This window comes from Mirounga leonina, unplaced genomic scaffold, assembly GCF_011800145.1.
Source record: "Mirounga leonina isolate KUSES-001 unplaced genomic scaffold, KU_Mleo_1.0 Mir_173, whole genome shotgun sequence".
Classification (NCBI taxonomy): domain Eukaryota; kingdom Metazoa; phylum Chordata; class Mammalia; order Carnivora; family Phocidae; genus Mirounga; species Mirounga leonina.
Window position 1 is genome coordinate 82,919,949 of NW_023270447.1, and position 19,693 is coordinate 82,939,641.

The following is a 19,693-nucleotide window of genomic DNA, read 5'->3' on the forward strand; positions in this document are numbered from 1 at the left end:
TGAGAGGCCTCTAAGGTATAGAACTTAAGCCATGATTTTACATTTCTAGTTCTCAAGGACCACGCTTCGAATTTACTCTGTTGTTAAGAGGAACTGGAGTTTTTTATTCTTTCAGAAAAAAAGCTATTTTTTATTTTATGGAACTCCTAACACAAAAAGGTTAACATTCCATCTTCTGGGAAAGGAAACTCCTAATAACTTGTTTCTTTCTAGTTCAGCCACAGACTATACTAAGTCACCAAATTCAAAGGAGAAATTTGGCTTTTTGGAATTTGTGCTAGAGAACAGAAGAATGCATAATCTAATTAGCTTCTCTTAGGATATGTTACCAGTGATAACAAGTTTGAAATACATCGCAGTTCAATTATCCTGCTTGCTCTCATTACAGGCGGCAAACAGGTAGGAAAAGGAAGTCTAAATGCACTGTAACTTTTCTGGCCAGTTATTTGCAAGGCTGTTTTTATATATATGGTGGGATAAAAGCCACCGTAAGTGGAGAATATATCTGTAGGTACAAAAACTGTTTGCTTTTCAGTCTATGTAAAATCAACTGTAAGGTATTTGTCAATCACACACACATATATATATATATACACACATACACACACACACACACACACACGAGCCGATGGTTAAATCAACTAAGTTTTTATGGCTTTTACTAGAGATAGAAAGCTGTGCTAAGGGAAGAACAGGCAGATTCCATTTTAACTAGTTATAAAATCGGTGACACAGAGTCTCATACATCTTTCCATTTTTATGCAACCCTCTCTCGCTGGAGAAATGCTTTGGGGAAAAAACACATGGGTTGTGTCTTCCTTTAGTACATATGGAGACAAGGAGCTCTGGGAGGTTTCATAGGCTCCAAGGCAGAACAGTTTTAACACACACCCACCATCTATCCCATTCTCTTTGCCAAGCAACTGGTTATCTTTATATGTTAATGGCTAAGGCCCAAACTGTGGGATGAAGGCTACTGGCTGATGTCTGGAGGCCTAAACAGGTACAAGTGGAAATCACTCTTACCAGCTCCAATGAGCAAAATCTGCAGCCTTGGCAGAGCCGTCAGGTCACCAAGCACATTGCTGCACACGCGAATCAACTTAGGGTAAACCGCAGAAGTCATACAGGACAATCTTCTCCTCTCTTTGGTGAATAAACAGAGACCACCCTTGGAGGTGACTGCTGACCACAGAACCGTCCGTTACTGGTTGTGGCAAAGAAGCTGTCAGTAAAGTGGCCCACTACTGTTTATGGCTGACCAGTATCCGTGTTTTAGCTACCAGAGGAGTTCACAATGATTTTATCTTATTTTAAGAGAAGTTAATCTTGAATTTCTTCACTTTTTAAAAAAAGGTTATTTTAACTTTTTTTTTTTTTTTTTAAGTAATCTCTACACCCAACGTGAGGCTCGAACCCACGACCCTGGGATCAAGAGTCACATATTCTTCTGACTGAGACAGCCAGGCGCCCCAAATTTCTGCACTTTCAAAAAAACTGACAATGAAGGTTCACTAGTGTCATGTTCCTTAATTCCCTTTGTGTTTTAAGAACTGCAAAATTTAAAAATGATTCAAAATCCTAACAATGTCAACAACTTCACTTTCATACAAATGATGGAACAGGAAATAAGGTTTTAAAAATCGAAGCAATTATACACTGAAAAATAAATGATGAAAAAGGACAAGGATATCTGGCAAGTGGGTTCAGCTCATTCATTCAAAGTACTACTAACAAGAATACATGTACAACTACAGGCCTATTCAATTTCCTCCTAAAAATAAATACACATATGTAGTAAAAAGCTATTATAATAAAACCTTTTGCGGGCTGATACCCTATATTCCACCTGGGATTGATTCCCAAATCTCTGCGCTGTGAAAACTGAGCGGCCAAGCCTCTGAGCAGTATAGCACCGCCCAGACAGAGCCGATGAGGCCCATCCTCACGCAGAGGCCTTTTTGGAGGAGTCTGTTGTCATCGGTAACTTCCCCCACCTCATACCAACCCCACTTCGCGACCTCCAAGATTTATAAGCTTAGAATAAATTCCCAGTTACCACCCATAAAGCAAATACAGGGGCCATTGCATTGCTACTAGATTTTGCTTCAATCATAGCACCAACTACTTAATTACAATCACAGCTCTAAGAGTCGGTTGACAGAAATCCTATATGCAGTTTCCTAGTGCATCTTACATCTTTGGTGTGGGGCAGGCAAAAGGGTCTGCAACATGTGATTGTCTAAAAGAGTATCTTAAAGACAACCTGGCTGACCCGCTGTTCTGAATGCCCTCTTGAAAACAGTAAACCACAACTCCTTCTGTCAACCATCTCCTAACTTCAGAGGATGATGATGAATCTATGTGACTTTCCATCACATCACTAAAGTCTCATAACACACAGACAAATATCACAGCAAAAGGAAAAGATGGAATAGGGTAGAAGAGAAACGTCTCTAAGTGCCCCCAAATTAAAATTTCAAAAACTCCTGAGATATGAGCCTCCATTTTGATTGTGCTCAATGACTCGAATTCTGATGGAAAGAATAAGCTTCCAAAGAGAGTAAGACTTTAGACAAAATCATTTAACACTAAGTTCACGAATCACCCTTTCAAAACATCTATTTCAAACACATTGTGAACCAGAACTTGGAATCGGGAGTTATTCTCAAGATTCTTTTCAATAAAACCAAGATTTCGGATTCCTGCTAGGTACGTAAGAGTTTATTCTTCAGGAAAAACTACCTAAAATCTATCCAGTAGGATTATTGCACAGTGGGGCCCACAGGACAATGGTTTCCAAGGGCTAGTCCTCATATAAAAAAAGGCCACAATAAATACTTCTATATACTATGCCCCACTCTACCTTGACATGGTAAACACAAATATGATGCATCTTGCTTTAAAAAAGAAACTCCTGAGGAAAGAAAGGGATGGAAATCTCTACCCAAGGCCACTTGAGTCAGAAACTGCAGTTACTATTTCCGGTGCCACGAAGGACACTCAACAAAGAGACTGACCATTCCAAGCACCAAGATGAACCAGTGACAAGGTTATTTCACTCAGATCACAGCTCAACCTGAGCTTTAGAAGAAGTTCCTAGTAGATGAGCTTCTAAAGGAAATAAACTGCTGGCGATCAACCCGTTAGCAGATCTTTAAGTTCCTCATTAATCACTAAAGGTTGAGGTGTGATCAGTAAGATGCTAGCAAACCCACTCTCTAATCAATTCCAGTGTTTCGGCCATTTTTCACTCCTAGTTCTTGAAATATCACCAGGATAATTGCAAATGGAATTACAGACTCTTCCCTTTTCTATCTGGGTAGCACCATGTTTCACTCTGATGTTGACTCCCCCGCCCCTCCCCCGCAGTGTCCCACCCCAAATACTTGGCAATCCATGCAGCAGCCTATGATGCACAAAGCAGCCCAAGTTCTAAACCCTCCCACCTCATCCCATAAAAAGGTCAAATCCTAACCAAACAAATAAAAACATACCACTCTAGGAGATATTAGTCAACTACTCTTCAATTTCCTGTTGTTAACTGATGAATCATCAATACACAGAGCACTAAGTGTAATTCCAAACACCAAACCATGTGATCCAGTTTGTAAATGGACAACTGACCAACAAGCCATACCTTGCCTACAGTACAGACAAAGCCAAAATGGGAAGCTGATTTGCTTTTAGCTGCATGGGCGGTGGGATTTCTCATGGCTTCTGCTTTTTAAAGCATTCACTCTCATTCTAAAATGGTATGCTATACACGAAACCATCAATTTTATTCCAGAATACATCATCTTAATGATAATAAAAAGCTTTTGTATGCACATTACTGCCAATACATTTAAAAAGGCCCAAATTTTAACAAAGAGAATAGACAAATTCATCAGACAAGAGATAAGTTACTTTGGCCGAAAAAAATCCTTAAAAAAAATCTGGCTCAACATTCTGCTTGCAGGTTTCTACATACACTGTATATGTGGTGAGTGTGTATGTGTGTGTGTGTGTGTGTGCGTGTATAGCTTTTTTAAAGGGAATGGAGTATGGTCTAGCCCCCTTTTCCATGGTTATGTAGGAACTACAATGTTCTTTGCTAGCAAAACAAGAAGTGCAAGGTCTGCATTTCCACCAACTCGATGCAAAGCCCCAAGAGCTTCCTGCAAAGTGAAGCCAGCACGGAGAATGCGGTCAATGTCTGCGGCGGGAAAAATTAATGGTGGAAGAATGGAGGGACTTGATGCTGGCTGGCTGGGAGGTGGTTCAAACTCAAGAAGTGGTCCTGCAGCTTCAGGACAGACATCTTCTCTGGTCTCAGGCCTGTCTGGCACTGGCTTCTGTGTGCCCGGACCCAAATCTTGAACCAGTATGAAATTGGACAAGGACTTCGCTTGCTCAGAAGTGTGACTGACTGCATCCTCCTCACCGGCTAAGGGTTTGCATGGAATGTCTACACCTAAGGTGCAGTGTGACTGATTAGACGTTTTAGCTGAGGCTAGAGTGGCAGAGCTGCTCTCCTTTCCAGATTCCCTAGGCTTGGGGACACTTTCCTTATCCGTTACTAGGCCATCGCCCGGATCCCTTACGGTACTACTTTCTACTGCATCTACTCCAGCACCATTTGAAGTGTCTGGTAACTTCTCTGCCCTCACCGATACAGATATGGTCTGATGAAAGGTGACTTGTGAATGCTCTTCATTCTGGGCAGCTGTAAGATGCTCACTTTGGGTCCATCTTTCAGAAAGGTCCTTAGTAACTGTTTGGCCCTCAGTTACCATTTCGGACTGACAGATAACTTCCCCAGATCTATTTTCTGAAGCTGGTTTACTACTAATGACCAGAAGTTCATGGAGTTCCTTCAAGGCTGCTGTTAGAGATGAGCATGATTCCTCTGCTGACTCCACAGAGGGCTGAGAACTGCCACAAAGACTTAAGGAGGGGGAGCAATCCCCATCTTCTTTACTTGTTCCAGACATTTCAACATTGCTGTCTGGGAGCTGTAAATCCTGAGTGCAAACTGAATTACTCAAAATTTCAGACGGAGGGTTACCTCTTGGTGTTTCTACTTCCATCAAGGGATTATCTAAGGTGAGAGCAGATGCACCGATGTTCTTGACACCGGCATGCTGACCATCTGCCGAATTAAGCATAGCAACTAGGGACTCTTCAACTGTATCTACTTCCATAAATGTTTCTGACTTTGAGCAGCCAAACCATCCTGAAGGTAGAGTACTTTCCTCTGTACCTGGAGGGTCCGCATTCTGTCGTAGCCGGTCTTCTTTCATCGTCGATTCCAAATCAACACTTCTTTGTTGATTCTGTTGCCTTTCTCCAAGAAGTTCAAAGTCCTCTGCGTTACAGAGATGTTCTCGGTCATTTAGAGCGTTCTGTTGTCCAACCCCGTGCTGTTCATTCCCTGGTTCTTTGTGCTGCCGAAGGCCATTCACCTGATGCAGGTTCTGATTTTCTGGATGCCAACCCTTCTCACCTAGAAACCCCGGTGGTTCTTGCACCCTAGTAGTTGTGACAGATACACTAGCTTGCTGTCTTGTGTGGAGATGAGATCTGAGGCCCTGGGTGCTTCTTTCAGCAGATTTCTCCGTATTATCGGCAACAATGGCTTCTTCAGAGGAATTCTGCAAAGGTATGGCTGGACTCTGGTCTGCTGGAGCACTGTCTGCTGAAGAAGCACTATCAGAAAGATCCTGCAGAGGAAGATGTTCTTTCTTTTCAGAGGTTATCTGGAATTCAGCTGAAGCCTTCAAAGCCTTCACAGCTTTAGGTTCGATGCTGTCGGGGTCACTGGGCTTGATAGGGCAGACTGAAGCAGAGACAGAGTGAGCAAGACTCATAGGATTACCAATCTCAGGACTCTGTCCTGAAGGATGGGCTGGATGGTTAAATCCATCTGAAGTTGGTAATGATGACATTCCCAGTGAGGTAGTTTCTTTACCGCTTTTCTCTATATGGACCAAAAAGGAAAGGAGATTAATCAGCAGGTTACAAAGGCCACTAAATTATCAGATGATACAAATCTAAACAGGACGGAACAAAATTAGGTCCTTAAACTTGGGTTTGTCTTATATTCATAGACTTATACAAGAACCATTCCCACTGGGGTAGACAATTTAACATCACAGGATCAGAATAAGAGGTAGGTACATTCTTAATAAAACATGTGCACTCTAATTCAGTATTTTTCTTTAAGTACCATTAATAAACATCCACATAGTGGCTGGGTTAGTGCTCAAGACCGAGGGAAAAGGATGTATCTTTAGTCTCAGTGAGCTCAGAACTCTAGAATAGTTTCTCCGAGTGTATTCTATCACTTGCCCTGAAGTCACCTGGCATGTTTGCTAAGCGTGCACACTCAGGGGCACTCATCCTTGGGAGTAAACCCATGAATATGCATTTTCAATAAGCTCCCCAGGTGATTCTTAAGCATGTCACACATTTTGAGGATCTCTACACTGAACAATTCTCATGTCAAGGCACTTTTAGTGTTTCAAATGTGAACACGAAGGTTCTAAACGACAATTCTAAATCCGGGTATATCTGGAACAGAGTGGGAATTATAATGAGAAAGGAGAATACGCTTGGGAATCTCCAGAAGACAGAGAAACGTCCCATTTAATTCATTTCTACCCAAACTTCCTGAAAATCAGGATAAAACTACGTTGAGTGTGGAGTCAAAGAACAAAAATAAGGCTAAAGGTCAAACAGATTAAATCCAATCATCACCTTACCAAATAGGGCAACTTTAGAAAGGATTATCAGTTACTTTATCACATTAACATAGTACAACTAAGTGAGAACATTTAAGTACTTTAAGGGCACGGTAGGGGGTGGTCCTGGCAGTGGAGGGAGATAGTTTGTAATGGTTTTTTGCCAGGCAATGACAATTTAGATTGACTGCAACTAACTGAGCACTCACAGGATGGCAGGCTCAAACACCACCTCATGACACCATTAATCATCACTCCAACCCGCCTTTTGCCACGGATCCAGTTAAACATCGATCTCTACCGCAATTACTGTAAGATCTTTAATTAAATGCCAAAGGCTGGTAACAAAGATTACTTCACAATACAATCTATTAGGGCAGATGTGACTCAAATGCTTCATGCTGATTAACATCCAATGTGGTGGGCCTGATCCTTAAGAAGGCACGAAGCAATCCAGTTAGGATTCAAACAGCTCTAGATCATTCTAATGCAACACTGGTTAACAGCAGGAGAAGATAAAGCACTAACTACGTCAGGAAGTTACTGACTTCTTGCAAAAACAATCTGATAGTTTAGAGGTAAACGGGACAACAATATTTATTTCAGTGCAAATTATACCCATTAGTGCCTAGAAACACAGTGATTAGTTTTATTTATCAATCTCTAGAGCTGACTCTAGAACTCTAGAGGTTCAACTGCGAGTTAATGCCAACAGAGAAGATGCGTTACAGTGAAGTATCCATGTGAGTGGCCTTCTGGCACCAACGTGCCAGTGAGGACGACTGAGTGACGTCAAGGAGAACACGGCCTCCATGTGTTTGGTACTCACTATGAAAGCAGCAGACAGTCCTCCTGTAGCTGAGAGGGTCAGTCTCACTGGCCTAAGTCCTAACTAGGGGAGCACCGGGTCAGTACTATAGGGTAGGAGAAGGGGATGAGGACAATGGATATGAAGGCTAATTAAACCGTGCCTACTTTTACCCCACCTTTGTAAGGAAAAAGGAAAAAAGAAGAAATTGAGTGCTAGGTATCTAATTACAACCAGCCTGCAAACCCCTATACAGTCTAAGGTTGGTAGTTTAAACTCTTTCTTCCTCTTGAGAAATCAGCCGGTACGCTCAGGCTGCTGTCTCCCAGATTTACACTCTAGGGAAACGGGGGCAGAGTGCCTCCGGGGGAGAGTCTGTCAGGCTAGGGAGAGACGGAAGGGCCAAGTGTCAGCTCTTCTTTGTGGGAAAATAAAACCTCAGTCCTGCCCACGTTAGTGAACCTGTGTCCCTAGACAAGTCAGCTGGTCTAGGCTTCCACTTCTTCCTCAGTGGACTGGCAGTTTCTACCTGTCTCTAACTCTATGTGGTTGTGTGCAGTGCCAGGAAAAAAGAACTTTCAGGTTTTCAGAAGAAACAGACTCAAGAAACCCCTGATGGTGTAGTTACCCCAACAACAATGCACTGTGGTGCTGACATTCTTGATTTGATATATTCACCATGGCCAGATGGGCCGTTTTTCCTGGGATTTCCCTCCCCTCCTTGGACTGTTCCAATGGTTGAGAAAACTTTGCATAGGAAATTGCGCTCAGTTACGTACTTATGCCAACACACAGATGCATATACAGGCTAGTTGTAACCAGATTAAACAAGGTGAAATGGATGGCAGAAGCTAAATTCCAAAACTGCTGCAGATACAGAGACTTTCAGACCACAGACGATAACTGGATGGAAGGCTTAACGTGGTGTCTATAAATACCTGGTCTGGGGCCCACTCCAGCTGCAGTACACACACACTACATGCATCATGGCTTCTGACGCTCTGTTTGAATTAGGAAACAGACAAGCAAACTTGGGTTAACAATGCAAACCACACAGCATGCAGGGTTTTGTCTCCATTCCTCTGCCACCTTTATAATCAGGAACTGGTAGAGTCAAGCTTGGGGAATGTTTCTGTAGTCTAGTTGGTTTAATTCTCTCACAATACATAAAGCAATGTGTCAACTTCAACAGATTTTTCAAAAGAACTTGGAAAGAAATGAACTTCACACACCCACACACACAGAATTCATGGGCAGACATGTGGGACGGGTGGAGAACAGCAGACCCATAGATGGAATCACACGGTATGGAAATCTTAAAGGTGAGCGAACGCTTGTAACAGTCACTTTCCAAATTTCCTACTCAGTTGAGATTTATTTTTAGAAGAAAAACAAACCAACCTGGATTACCCTGGCTTATCTTTTAGCCAGTTTTTAGAAGATGTATTAGATACAGCTCCTATTCAGATTTATTTTTCCATTGATAGAAAAGATAAAGACACTCTGGTATAAGGTATCCACCAAAGAAACAGTTTTTCGCAAAAATACTTTCATCTACTATGTCCAGAGTTTTGATTTTGATGATACTGGGAAGTTGGTGTTCCAAACAAACAGGACCTGATGTAGAATTATTTCACTACTTAAACATTATAAAAATTAGCACAAGCCATGTATCATCAGTAACAAAAAGTCACGTGGGAAAAAACCCATTTCCTTTTAATCCTTTTAAAAAATATTTTTATTTTTTAATTTTACTTTTCATGTCCTTAAAGTAATCTCTAAGCCCAACGTGGGACTCAAACACGTGACCCCAAGATCAGGAGTCTCACGATCTACCGACTGAGCCAGCCAGGTACACACCTCCTTTTAATCCTTTCAATTGGTACATTCCCTTCACTATGCTGAAAACACCTGTGGTTTCTATTTTAGTTTCCTGAACTTTTTATTACAAGAAGATTATTACCCAAAGAGGGTAACTGTTAGTGGGTTAGAAAGCATTGCTATCATCAGCTAGTGCTTCTCAAATAAAAACACCAAATTGTGGGGGAAAAATGGAGATTTCACAAGATGGTAATACATCTTCATTTTATTAATACCCAGTATTATGACTAAGCTGACAAGTTACTAAAAACAGGTAAAACCTTCTAAGTGGGTATGTCAAACTCAGTCAAGCTTGCCTTGCAGGGAAGATTAAAACTATTAATTTTGTCTCTATCTGGTGGTTCAGAATTCTCCCCTTCCTGCAAAACAGTTATGTCACAACCAAAGCTGTACTTTATATGTAAAACTCAAAGGTACCAAAAGGTGTGGTGATTAGGAACAAGGCCAGCTTGGAAAACTCTGTCTACTACCCACACCCATTTTAAAGAGGCTCAGGGCTAGACCTCTGGGTGTTCTCTAAGTAAAAACACTGGCAAAATCTAGCTGCTTATTTTTTAAAGATCCTGTCTTTTTTGTCTTTAGGAGAAAGCTATTCCCTGGACTTGTAGCTCTAATACATTTTGCTATACCAGAAAACACAGTGTGTGATATTAGTCACTGATGAATAATTACAGCTCAAGACTTTAAAATAACCCCACCTTAAAAGTGAATTCTCTTCAGCTTCTAGAAAATGTATCCCAGAGTCACTGTTTTATAACAGATGGGGAAAAATTATGCCATGAAGGTAGGATTTCAGCAAAAATGTGTCCTTCCACTTAGCCCAGAAAACTTGGCTTGGTCTTTAGATTTAAACAAGGCATGACAACTGAGACTTAACGAAAAAATGATTAGGTATCCCCATGTCAACAGCTGATCTACTGTTCTAATTTGGCCCAAGGACACACTATGCAATCTCATTAATAGCATAAACACTGTAGTTTGATTAGTGTTCAATTATGCATCTTATCGTCAGTTCCTCTATGGTGACAACACTTTCAGTACCTGTTAAAAAGGCTGGGACTGCTTAGTCACAACAACAATGCTTTCCTTCAAAGGAAATGGGCCCAAGAAAAGGAAAATAAATTTTCAGGGAAACTGTAGAACTCAAAAGGAAATGTCTGCTTAATTTTTTTTTTCTTTTTTCAGGTAGGCTCCACACCTAGCATGGAGCCCAGTGCGGGGCTTGAACTCACAACCCTGAGATCAAGACCTGAGCTGAGATCAAGAGTTGGACCCTCAACCAACTGAACCAACCAAGTGCCCCTGTAGTAATTTTTGTTAGGAAAAAAGAAACAAGATTTTTAAGGAAGCCTACCAGAATGTGCTTAAGCAAATAACTCCCTGATGTACCTGGTAACACAGCAATGGATCTGTCGAAACACCAAGGTTTTCTTTATTGGATTCAGAGATAGGGAGAGGTGGTGAGAGGACAAGGAACACATCCATGACAGGACAATGACACGGATTAGAAACTGAAAAGGTCCCCAACCCCTCTGAAGATCCAACCTCCCCCGCTCACCAACCAATAACAAGAAAAGTTATTCGAGAGCTTGGCCACTGCAAATACCTGCATCCTCTACGGATTTCTGAAGAGCTTCTGCTAATTCTTGGTCTGCGATCTCCTCTGGCCGCACATCCTCTCGCCCAGCCCCGTATGCCAATCGGGCACACTCTGGTAACTCTCCCTCGGGAAGGAAGGTGGTCTGAGAGCCTGTGGTGCCGATCACGAGTACATTTTTCTTGAGGTCAATGGAACACTTGGAAGGAAGAAACCAAAGACAGATGACAGTGGATAAAACGCCATGCAGAAAAATTATCATGAATTTAAATATTTAAGTTTTATTTCATATTTAAATATTTTTAAGTATTTAAAGTTTATAGCAGAATCCTCTTCACAGGATGCAGTTTACACTTATTCGTCTAACCCAAGCTCTATTCATTTCTGAACTTAAATGTAATACATGTTCATTGTAAAAATTTGGAAACATGCCAGGCATAATCAGCAGCCCCACTTTTTAGAAACATGTAAGTGACTTTTTCTTATAAAACTGAGACATACTATTTATACATTCACATTTACATTACTATTTACATTTTGCTTATTGCATAAAGTACAGCTTATATTTAAACTCTATACCAATGATCTCAAAAGTGGTATATGGGCAAGGCCATCTCTACAAAAGTATTCTTTATTTCATACTTACGCTGCCCTCCGTTTTTGTATATTTTTCTGTGTATATGACATAGGACAGTACACACATGCATGTTTTATATCTATCAAGTTGGAGAGTACTGGTCTATACCATGACTAACAAACGGAGAAAGATGGTGACAAGTTTAAAAATTGGGTTTTATTGGGCGCCTGGGTGGCTCAGTTGGTTAGGTGACTGCCTTCAGCTCAGGTCATGATCCTGGAGTCCCGGGATCGAGTCCCGCATCGGGCTCCCTGCTCGGCGGGGAGTCTGCTTCTCCCTCTGACCCTCCCCCCTCTCATGTGCTCTCTCTCATTCTCTCTCAAATAAATAAATAAAATCTTTAAAAAAATAAAAAAAAATTTAAAAAAATTGGGTTTTATTAAAACATGCATTCACTCATCCCTTCTACTTAAAATTCTGCACCTTCAGTAGAATATTAATGCAGTATATTTTATAGGAATTTAGTAATAAAAATCTTTTTAAACAGTACTAGTGACATAAAAATATTGACTAGATATGAAATATTGCTGTGAAAAATCTTATTACCCAGTGGACATTAACTGCTTCTTCAATCAGAAGAGTTTATCTTTAAACAAATTATTAGGCTTCAGAGTGGAAATATAAATATCACTGCAAGCAAATATCTTTACAAATCATCCTCCCTGTACTAAATAAACATTTCCACTCCCAACATCTCATGTACACCTTCCTTAATCCTGCAGCTCTTCTTACTGAGCATCGTCTGTCTAGCTAGTAAGGATTTACTAAACGTATACTTGCAGTAAAATCACCATCATGGGGAATGCAAGCTGGTGCAGCCACTCTGGAAAACAGTATGGAGGTTCCTCAAAAAGTTGAAAATAGAGCTACCATATGATCCAGCAATTGCACTCCTGGGTATTTACCCCAAAGATACAAAAGTAGGGATCCGAAAGGGTACGTGCACCCCGATGTTTATAGCAGCAATGTCCACAATAGCCAAACTGTGGAATGAGCCAAGATGTCCATCGACAGATGAATGGATAAAGAAGATGTGGTAGATATATACAATGGAATATTATGCAGCCATCAAAAGGAATGAGATCTTGCCATTTGCAATGACGTGGATGGAACTGGAGGGTATTATGCTGAGCGAAATAAGTCAAACAGAGAAAGACATGTATCATATGACCTCACTGATACAAGGAATTCTTAATCTCAGGAAACAAACTGAGGGTTGCTGGAGTGGGGGGTGGGGTGGGAGGGATGGGGTGACTGGGTGATAGACACTGGGGAGGGTATGTGCTCTAGTAAGCGCTGTGAATTGTGCAAGACTGTTGAATCTCAGATCTGTACCTCTGAAACAAATAATGCAATATATGTTAAGGAAAAAAAAAAAAGAAGAAGATAGCAGTAGGGGAAGAATGAAGGGGGGAATCGAAGGGGTAGACGAACCATGAGAGACGACGGACTCTCAAAAACAAACTGAGGGTTCTAGAGGGGAGGGGGTTGGAGGAGGGGTTAGCCTGGTGATGGGTATTGAGGAGGGCACGTTCTGCATGGAGCACTGGGTGTTATGCACAAACAATGAATCATGGAACACTTCATCTAAAATTAATGATGTAATGTATGGGGATTAACATACCAATTAAAAAATAAAAAAATAAAATAGAAAAAAAAATCACCATCATGATGGCACCTGGGTGGTTCAGTCAGTTAAGTGTCTGACTCTTGACTTCGGCTCAGGTCATGATCTCAGAGCTGGGAGATCGAGCCCTAAGTCGGGCTCTTTGCTGGGTATGGAGTCTGCTTAAGATTCTCTCTCCCCTTCTCCCTTTGCCCCTCCCCCACCTCTCAAAAAAAAAAAATTACCATCATGTGTTGTTGAGATCCCGCAAGCCCGTCAAAAATTACCTGAGTTCCCATCAAAAACTAAAAATAACACAAGAGAACAAAGTTGCCCATTATAATCTCAAACAGATGGCAAGATTTAAAAGATTCAGAGAGATTTCACAAGAAGAAATTCTATTTCTACGGATACATAATTTCAAACCATGCATGATGACATCCTCAATTCAGGACCTTTCCAGGTTGGAGAAGCCACAGTACACACAGCCAAGGGAGACGATGCGCTAATAACCGTGTAACACACAAAATGCCAATGCAAAAGGAAAGTGAAGCTCTTAACTACCTGATGCCGCTTCAGCATGTCCAGTCCCAGAAGCATGTCCATGGGCTGTTCCTCAAGTATAGAGAAAGAACACGCCAGGAAATCTCCTTCAATCTGAACCTGAGCTAAAGCACATTAAGAGAAGAGATTATGGATTTTTATTTTAATCTGTACTTTTTATTTATTTATTTATTTATTTGAGATTACTGATTTTTGCTTCAAAAGCCTCACACAAGCTTTGGAAATATATCTATCATTCTGTGCCTTGCTTCCTATAATCAGTCAAAGCCAGGGCAAAGCATGAAACAGGTGAGTTAAGTATGAAAATCCAGTAAGCCCAACGATTGGTTTGAAAGCCAATGAAGGCACCAGCTTGTAAAGTGGATAGACTGGAACGACACTACCCAGAATACCCAGCTAGATGCATGGTACCATCGGGACACATGTTCAGCTGGTAAGGAAAGCTGGCCCTAAGTTCCTCCAATATTAACCACTTGCTTCCTACACGCTTACAAAAGGCTTTCTAAAAGAGAAATAAAATCTGTACATTAAGTTAGCCTCCAAAAAGTAAACTGTTTATTATTGCCTGTTATAATCAAGTTTCTATTTGCGAAAGCCGAGACAAACCAATGCCTGTGTTTGCCTGGAGCCTCCTGCTTTGCCTCTTTCCTTAATTAGTCCTCTTACTTTATATATATATATATATATATATATATATAATATATTAAAATTACTTTGTTGGGGCACCTGGGTGGCTCAGTTGTTGAGCGTCTGCCTTCGGCTCAGGTTGTGATCCCAGGGTCCTGGGACCAAGTCCCACATTGGGGGGGGGGGTCCCTGCTCAGCAGGGAGCCTGCTCCTCCCTCTCCCACTCCCCCTGCTTGTGTTCCCTCTCTCACTGTCTGTCAAATAAAAAAAAAATCTTTAACAAATAAAAAAAATAAAAATTACTTTGTTATTAAGTATTTCTTTTTTTTAAAAGATTTTATTTATTTTTGAGAGCATGAATGCACTGCGGTGGGGGAGGGTGCAGAGGGAGAAGCAGGCTCCTCTCTGAGCAGGGAGCCCAACTCGGGACTCGATCCCAGCACCCTGGGATCACGACCCGAGCCAAAGGCAGACTCTCAACTGACTGAGCCACCCACGTGCCCTGTTCTTAAGTTTATCTTACAAACAGAAGAGTATATGAAATGTGTACAGTATAAAGCCTAATAGAACAAACACCGATGCATTTATTTCCCAGGTTAGAAAACACAAAGCACAGAAATCCCCTATACATTCTACTGATCATAACTTAGTGACTTCTCCAACCTTCCCTACTATCCTGGTTTTTGTGTTCATCATTCCCAGCTTTTTAAATAATCCTTACCAGTTCTGTATGATTTCTGAGCGGCATTACTGTTTAACTTTGTGTTTTTGAACTACCACTTGCTTCTTTACCCAAGAAGTATTTTGAGATCTATCCCTGTACATGGGACTCTGCTTCTTTCACTTTAAATCACCCCTTAGAGTACTGTAATGTCTAATATACCACAACTGATTTATCGATTCTATTGCTCCGAGACTTTCTGGGTCACTTTCAGTTTTCTGCTGTCATAAGCAATGCTACCCTGAATATTCTGGTACTTGTCTCCTGGTGTGTATTCAGTTTCTCTAACGGTGTGTATACATATATATATATGATATATATATATCATAGTAAATGGAATAGTAAATGGAATCAGAGTTCTAGGGAATATTAGGCTCAACTTTGCTGGGTGATGCTGAATTTTCTAAAATGTTTCTAGCAGTGTATAAAATTTCCACTGCTCCACATTCTCACCAACACTTGGTTTTATCAGATTTAAAATCTTGCTAATCTGGCAAGTAATTTTACAAATTTTCATATATTTAACCATCTGGGTTTCCTGTTCAATAGTGCCTGGGGGCATCTGGGCAGCTCAGCCGGTTAAACATCTGACTTCAACTCAGGTCATGATCCCAGGACCCTGGGATCGAGCCTCACATCAGGCTCCCTGCTCAGTAGGGAGTCTGCTTCTCCCTCTGCCCCTCCCCTCTGCTCCTGTTCATTCTCTAATTAAAAAAAAAAAAAAAATAGTGCTTGTTCAGTCGTTTCTGTAATTTTTTTTTTAAGCAGGCTCCATGCCTAGTGTGGAGCCCAAAGCAGGGCTTGAACTCACGACCCTGAGATAAGACCTGAGCTGAGATCAAGAGTTGGACCCTTAACTGAGCCACCCAGGTGCCCCTATACTGTCTTTTCTCCTGAGTTGGAAGACAGATAACACACACAGAATGTACATATTCTGAATCTGAATCCTTTATTAGTCATATGTGTTACAAAAATTCTTTCCTACTTTGCATTTGTTCACTTTCTTTATGTCTTTCGATAAAAAGTTCTTAGTCTTAATGTGGCCAAATTTGTCAAATAATTTCCTTCTTAACTTTTTAAGGAACCCCTTCCCCGTGCAAGATATTCTCCTATATTTTCTTCTAAAAGCTCTGACTTTGCCTTTCACATCAAGGTCTTTCATCAACCCTGAACTGACATTTGTGTGTGATGTAAGACAGGGTCCAATCTCCAATTCATTTTTTCCACATGGACACCCAGCTGTCCTAGCACCGTTTCCTGAAAACTTCCCTCTGCTCTGTAAGATTTCCTCTCTCATTTATCAAGGTCCACATAAGCATGGGTCTGTTTCTGTTCTAGTTCTTTGGTCTTGACATCTAGAAGGGGAAGTTATTCCAGAGTATCTTGCCTATTCCTACAATAAATGGCCCATGTAAAATTTTAAGTTAGCACATTAGGTCTCACAAAAAAAAGAAACCTATTAGCATCTTCAGGGTTTTACAATGATTCTACTGTTGATGAAGAATGTGGGAGAATTACCACCTTCGACGTCCTGAGGCTTCTTATCCGTGACATAGCTCCCCTTTACTTAGATTTCCCTTATAATCGTAAGGTATTCTTCCTGCCTATCATAGCCAAAGCTGCAAATGCTACAGCTTGCCCAGCCATAAGGAAGGACACAAGAGACTGGTACTTACTTTACTTCCTCCTATCATCTTCCTACTTTAAACCACAGAAATTCTGAGAATTCAGACTCTGAAGCAACCATTGTGTGATAGTTCAGGCCCACGTATGTAGGGAAGTATATGTGAGGAAGGTATTTAAACTATTCTTAGTCTATACAAATCGACAAAAGAAAACACAGAGACTCTAATAGACAAATATATTACAAAAGAAAGAGAAAAATGGGTAGAAACTATCACTGGAAATAAAAGAAACTTACAGTAAAAAAACAAACCCTTTTTTAATCTGTACATTAAGGGAGTAAAAACTAATAACCCTTGATTGCATAAAGACCTCAAGATGAATACTGATTCAGTGCTGGGAAAGCTGCTTTGGTACAAGTTAGAAATACATCAAGAGCTTTTAAGTATTCATAACCTTTGATTCAGTAGCTTCACTTACAGGAATTCTGACTAAAAAAAATTAAAATGTGCATAAAACTACACAAAAATCCACTGCCATATTACAATAAAATATTGGGGGGAAATTTTATCCTAAAAGTTGACCATTAAACCCATACAAGAGAATGCTATGCATCTGAATGCTGCCTATGAAATACCTAGTAACACTAGAGAAATATTATGAATATTATTTTTTCATAAAACAGAGTACAAAATTCTATACATTATATGACCACATTTTTACAAGAATAAAACGCATGGAAAAAAAGGCCAGAAGGAGATTAAGTGGGACTTGGTGGTTAAGTCTCACTCAAAAGGATTTAAAGTATTAAGAAAAAGAACAATTTTGGTTAGAGATGAGGGACTGAACACATGTATTTATCTCCATTTACTCCTAAAAAATTCATAGTAAAAGTCTGTTTAAGGTACAAATCACTAAGGACAAAAATAATGGAAGAAACAACTGAAACACAATTTTGGAACAGAAAGCAGAGGACAGTAAGGAAAACCAGGAAGCAAGCCAGTTCACATGTCAGAACTCCCCAGAGGCTGATGAACAAGGACCTGTGCAAACAGGGGTAGAGGTGGGTCCAAAGCAGGAAGACTGGGTGAAGGTCTCTGTAGGAGGCACAGTTAGATCTTGGGGTTCCCTCTGGCCCTGCTCAGTCATGTGACTTCTTCCCTTCACCTCCACAGTAGACCAAAGGTTTATTTTCTCAAAAGGGTAAAACAGAGGTGGGCACGGAGGAAGACAGAGATACAACAAGCACATAACTGAAACCCAGGGGGATGAAGTTCAAGTTTACTGAGCATCTAGCCCTTTTCTCCCTTCCAACTTCCAGATCACTCACAATTGCCATGGCTGCCCACCCAAGTAATCTTCCAAATAGCCTTTTGGTGTCCCGGTCTTCAATATGAGCAGATGCCAAGGGTCACCAGCCATCTAACACAAACATCAAATAAATGCAAAACATAATAGAAAGGTTGGGAGGCAAAGTTGAGGAAATCTGCCAAACAAATAACACACCCAGGACACATGAAAAGAGAGAAACAGGAAAGAAAGAAAACTAGAAGACAAGTCCAGGATAGGAGATTATCCCACCTGAGCAACAGAGGGGGGGGGGGGGGGGGGGAGTGAAAGGTACCCAGTGCAGTGGATGAAGACAGATCTATACCTGAGTACATCACTGTGCAATTCCAAAACACTGAGGTCAAAGAAAATTCTACAAGCTTCAGAAATGGAAAAGAACTCTTTCACATAAAGGGTCAAGAATCGGGACAGCAGCCAGCTTCCCTACAGAAACACTGACAAAAACTGGAAAACAGATTAGCCACACTGGTAGAATATAGGGGAAAAAGACAAGTTCTGATTCTTAAGGACTCAGTTTCCTCCCTTACACTTCTTCTCAGGAAGCTACTGGAAGGTGTACTCTACGGCTGAGGAGCCAAATTACAAAGAGTGAGACGGGATGCACATAATCCCATCTACCACCAAGGGGAAAGGAGCCTTTGAGACCCAGGCAAGGGAGATTCTAAACAGCAGCTGTTCGGCGGCTCTGAAACACCCATCCAGTCTCTAGAAGACTCTTCAACAGGATGAAATGCATAAAGAAGATTTACACAACTAGGTAAGTGTTTGGGGACTGAGTAACACATAGAATCCCAAATGACCAAAACAAAACAATTATTACGAGAAAAACAATACCAGACACAAAAGGAAAAGCAATCATTTTCAATTAGATGGCTCAGCTCTCAACAGTATTTTACATATCAGTAATAGCACAATACGTGTGTTATTTTGAAATATGAAGGTAAGCACCAAAAGAAATGAGCTAAAATAGTTGAAAGGGACCTCTAAGGGGCAGGAACAGAGAAGTACACAGCGACTGATTTTTCGTAACCAGCTAAAACATGTACATGTATAATTCAGACAGAACAGAGGATTTAAAATTCCTGGCGATTAGGCTTGCTGGATCAGATACACCTATGCAAAATAAATTTTTAAGAATCTACTACTCTGAAAAGACTCCCGCGGTGCCTTTGCTCACCTAGATGTACCCTTCCAATAATCTTCTGGGTGCCCACTCCTTTGGCGATCCCTGCCCACCGACGGTCCACCAGCCTCATTATATTACACCTTTCTGCACAAGCTTGGCTCATAATAGTCATCTGGGCACCTAAAAGCGGAGGGAAACATCAGATAATAAAAACAAAGTCCACGTTTGTGCTAAGATTAAAAATGCAGACTGAGAACAGGGCAGAGAGCAAGTTCACCCCCAGGCTTTTGTCTGTGTAAAATTATTCATACCTAGCTTAATCTAGCCCTTAGTTGTTCCTGCCACACTTAATTCAACTTTCAGTTATACACTGGAATCTGAAACGCAGTGTAGAAACCTAACAGGGAGTGAAAGAATATTTTGTTTAA

At 40.9% G+C, this 19,693-nt stretch overlaps 1 protein-coding gene across 5 annotated transcripts in view; it reads right to left on the minus strand.

Moving 5' to 3' along the window:
* Positions 1 to 1,544: 1,544 nt before the first annotated feature.
* Positions 1,545 to 19,693, minus strand: part of LOC118019974 (protein DDI1 homolog 2) — a 38,265-nt gene continuing 20,116 nt past the window's right edge. For 3 of the 5 annotated variants that reach the window (XM_035019723.1, XM_035019722.1, XM_035019724.1), the window contains 4 exons: positions 19,317 to 19,445; positions 13,819 to 13,922; positions 11,021 to 11,210; positions 4,039 to 5,962 (listed from right to left, as the gene is read on the minus strand). In XM_035019723.1, the coding sequence (XP_034875614.1) occupies positions 4,071 to 5,962; positions 11,021 to 11,210; positions 13,819 to 13,922; positions 19,317 to 19,445 (2,315 nt within the window). In that variant the 3' untranslated portion in view covers positions 4,039 to 4,070. Of the gene's footprint in view, positions 5,963 to 8,471; positions 8,535 to 11,020; positions 11,211 to 13,818; positions 13,923 to 19,316; positions 19,446 to 19,693 lie in introns of those variants that run through there. The other 2 variants (XM_035019726.1, XM_035019725.1) reach the window with 2 other exon arrangements.